The 4,046-nt window shown below is 35.6% G+C and overlaps 1 protein-coding gene across 1 annotated transcript; it reads right to left on the bottom strand.

The window, feature by feature from the left end:
* Nucleotides 1-2,400: 2,400 nt before the first annotated feature.
* Nucleotides 2,401-3,678, bottom strand: LOC149208122 (uncharacterized). Its single transcript, XM_089394003.1, has one exon. It carries the CDS (start codon nt 3,179-3,181, stop codon nt 2,534-2,536), a length of 648 nt encoding a protein of 215 aa, XP_089250129.1. The 5' UTR covers nt 3,182-3,678; the 3' UTR covers nt 2,401-2,533.
* Between the last annotated feature and the right edge of the window lie 368 nt (nt 3,679-4,046).

Raw genomic sequence — 4,046 nt, 5'->3', positions numbered from 1 at the left:
ATCGATTAGTAAATCCTGCACAATAAAAGTTTCTTGGGATTTTTAATATTATTTAATCCATATACACAATGAAAATTTTATTTTAAATTATACAAATCAAAATTTCATTTCCAAAAATCACATTATAAACCACTCCACTCCACTAAATAGGAGTTTGAATTATATTTGAATTATATGGGCCATTAAAGTTCTTGGTGAAATGTGTCTGTTGAGAATCGATGGATATAATTAATCCATTGGAGATCATTACCTATTTAGTTGAGGGCGATTCCTATTTCCACCACAGTTTTTTAATTAATGCCCCCTGACATGTGGGGGCGATAGGGAAATATAAGGCTCGCCTTTTTTTTTCTCCTCCAGACATGACGGGGCACGTTATATTTCCCTATGGCCACGCATGTCAGGGGGCATTAATTAAAAAACTGTGGTGGAAATAGGAATCGCCTTTAGTTGAGGAGGTAGAAGTAAATACGGAAAATTCGTTTTCTCCCACTAAAAAATAAAACAATAATGACTCTTACTCTCGTACGATACTCGCATTTAAGAATTTAGCAGAACTATAGTATGTGACCTGCATTTAAGAATTTAGAAGAAGTAAATTAAATGGGTCGTCTAATGAGGTGGAGGAATTGTCCGAATCGTTAAAAGTGATCGCTCAAAAAAATTCAAAAAATCTTGTAGATGCAGTGTTTGAATCATATTTTTGATGGTGGAAATAGATTCAGCGCCATCAAAAACGTTTAAGACACTTAAAATTTTGAAGTTTAACAACTATAACTTGGATTTACAAAAATCCTTGCCGGATTTTCTCTAATTATGGTCAGAATTTCCATAACTTTCCGGGAAACCCCTAGGTTTGTTAGACTACGAGAAATTAAATTATAGAGAATTTGCCTCTGGACAGGGAGAATTTCTTTTCTATTTAAACAAATTTTGAATTATCGAAAATAAATAAATTTTGAATTATAAAAAATAAATATAGAAATTGTAAAAATGGAATGAAAATTTAGATTTAAAATTTCTACTTTATTATAATTTGAATTTGAATTAGTATAATATTTTTGTTATACAGGGAATTGTTTTTTAGAGGTGGGAAATTCTTTAATGGTTTTTGCTCTTCCGAGAGCTTTGGAACTATATGGGAACGTTCTCATTTGTGCTGGAGTTGCAATGGAAAAGTTCTGGGAGTTTTGAACGCTGTTTTTTTGGCTTTGTGGAATTTAAATTTGTAGAGAAATACACTGGACTTCCCACAAAACATGAGCCCGTGTTGAGCTTATGTTGAAACCTTTGCAAGAAGAAAGGCCAAAGACATCCTTAACACCCATATCCTTAATTGAGAAACTGGAGCAATCTCTTGATGGGTTAAGGAAGTGTGTGCTATCTCGATGTAAGAGCAATATCTGGGATGTCATGCTGATGAGTATTTATTTTTCTTTTATGAATATATATCACAGAAGATTATGTGTGCATATTGTATGTCCCAGTGAATGCTTAAACATTAGAGTTGCTTTACTTTTTTTCTTAAGAATAACTAAAGAAAGATATGTAAAACTGTTCCTGCGTATTTTTAACCCATATCGTTTCAAACACTGGTCATGTGTCCAACACTAATAATGAACTTAGCATTTCAATATTTTATATATATATAAAAGAGAGAGTTAAAGAGAAAGTCACCTAGAGAATATATTTATATATAAAAAGGATTATATATTTAAATTGATTTTAATATTTTAATATTAATTTTAATTATTATATAAATTATATAATTAATTTTTTTTTAATATAATATTACCACTTTTATGTAAATTTTGAAAAAAAAATTAATCATTGGGTACACTTGTACCTAAGTCCCAACATTCCCACGTTACAACTCATGCACTATAATATAATACTAACTTTTACTTCATTATATAACAAAATCAATTTCGAGACAGAAATTCATTGCAGTATATGAAAATCAGTTTCGTAATTTCGAGACAGAAATTCATTGTAGTAGATGAAAATCTGGAAAAATATTGAAGCTGGTTACATATCGATATACAAATGATCAGAAACTTTAAAATAATAAAAATCTCAAGCTCTATGGATAATAATTTCATGATAATTGTGATATTTGAAATAATAAAAATCTCAAGCTCTATGGATAATAATTTCATGATAATTGTGATATTTGAAATAATAAAAATCTCAAGCTCTTAATTTCATGATAATTATGATATTTAAAATAGACTACTATGACAATGTCCCAGCAACTGGAAGTTACAAAAGAGAATCCGCACGTAAGTAGAAATTCAAAAGAAAAATCACAGAAATTTCACTTAAATGCAAAGAACGGTTCAAATACAAAGATTCTAAATACCAAATTTTGTTTGAGCAATGACATTTTTCTAAAAACCAGTTCCCAGTAAAAAGATGAATGGAAAACGCTTTTCTAAAAACACAGTCCCTTGCAAAACTTGAAAACGATCTGGCCAAAAAGTGGGGCAAATGAATTCATCCCTGTTTTACATCAAATAAAACGGGAGAAAAATCATAATCCAAGCCAGGACGCTAGCTGAGAAGGATTCATAATGCCAGGGAGGTGGACGTCACCATCTCGGAGGAAACCCGTGACTGTACCATAGAGCCTCTCTTTCTCTCTTCTGATTTCGTCTGCATTCTCATCGGGAAAGCCGGACATGGGCTTCGATTTGCTGTTCGAATCCTGTGGCGGCCACAGGTTTCCCAGCAATGTCCCGCGACTGAGATATTCGTTAGACAGAAAGCAGGCCAACCGCCAATTGACCAACTTCTTTTCGTTCACCAAGCGCCGGGACGACAAATTGGGGCTTCCGGCGTAGATTGTGGTAAGCTTTTCATTAGTCCGTGGTTCGAACCCGGGGCGGGCCAATCGGCCTCTGGATCCTCCTCCTCGATGGAGGTGCGGTTTCTTCAAAAATGAAGACCTGGAGTTAGGGTTTGTGCCGCTGTTGTTGTTGTGGTCCGTTGCTTCCTTTTCCCTGTTTATCTCCGTTCTTCTGCCATAGTCCATGGGCTTTCTTGGCCTGCACGCCAATTCCTGTTGCTGCTGCTGCTTGTCTGTTGTTACATTTTCCTTCCCCAACTTCGTTCTCTCCCCCTCTCCACGGGCCTGCTCCGCTTGAAATCCGATTGGTACTGTTGCTCCTTCGTTATCCATAGACAGGGAAATCTTCAAATCAAGGTTGGGTTGCCGAGTCGCGGAGAGATTCGAACGGCCGTTATCCCAAGACGGCCAAATCTTCAAATCAAGATTCGGTTGCGGAGTGGCAAAGGGATTCGAACGGCCGACGTGCGGATGTCATGACGTTCAGATAATGAGCGGGGGACGAGTAAGGATGAGGTCAAGATTGTGCTTCAGGCCTGCAATCGCTCGCCGAGGTTACAGGATGGGAATGGGCATGTAGTGAAGAGTCTCCCCACCACCATTAATTTCCTTCCTTCCTCGAATGCAGAAATACAAATACAGCAAAGCAATCAATAGCTCTCCAGTCTTTTATGAGGAAAATCTTCCAAACTGCATCGACACCGAACTCACACAACGGGCTTAAAAGCCCAATCTTATCCCGCCTCCCAATTTATAGATAATTTCTGTGTACCTCCCTGAAATGTGCTACATTTGGTGGTTCCCTTTCCGAAACCTGACTGAAATTGAAGTGGAAGATCGAGGCTTCTATTTCTTGTCTCGTGTTTAGATATTTCTTATCGAGTGTTTGGATAACATGTTTGATTTTTATTTTATTTTCATCTAGTTTCAATTTCATATTTTTTTAGTGGAAGAAATTGTGTGGGAAGTATTTTGAGTAGCTTTCAGTTGTATATAATTTTGTTGTAGATTGGACCATAAGACATGTGGAGATAAATCTCTCCACATAATCATTGGATCACATTCATGGAACTCAATTTTTCATAATTACATGTTGGTTTATTAGGATAAAGTTAAAAATACAGATAGAGATTTTTTTGGAATACACGTTTTACTTTTACATGGTACATTTTAGTTTTTCTGGGTAACTTTTTTGGTG

The sequence above is a fragment of the Pinus tabuliformis genome, chromosome 1_2 (genome assembly GCF_031772625.1).
Source record: "Pinus tabuliformis cultivar Carrire ecotype Pingquan chromosome 1_2, CPIR1, whole genome shotgun sequence".
NCBI classification, from domain to species: domain Eukaryota; kingdom Viridiplantae; phylum Streptophyta; class Pinopsida; order Pinales; family Pinaceae; genus Pinus; species Pinus tabuliformis.
Note: the sequence above shows the minus strand (reverse complement) of the source record. Positions and strands in the feature narration are given on the sequence as shown.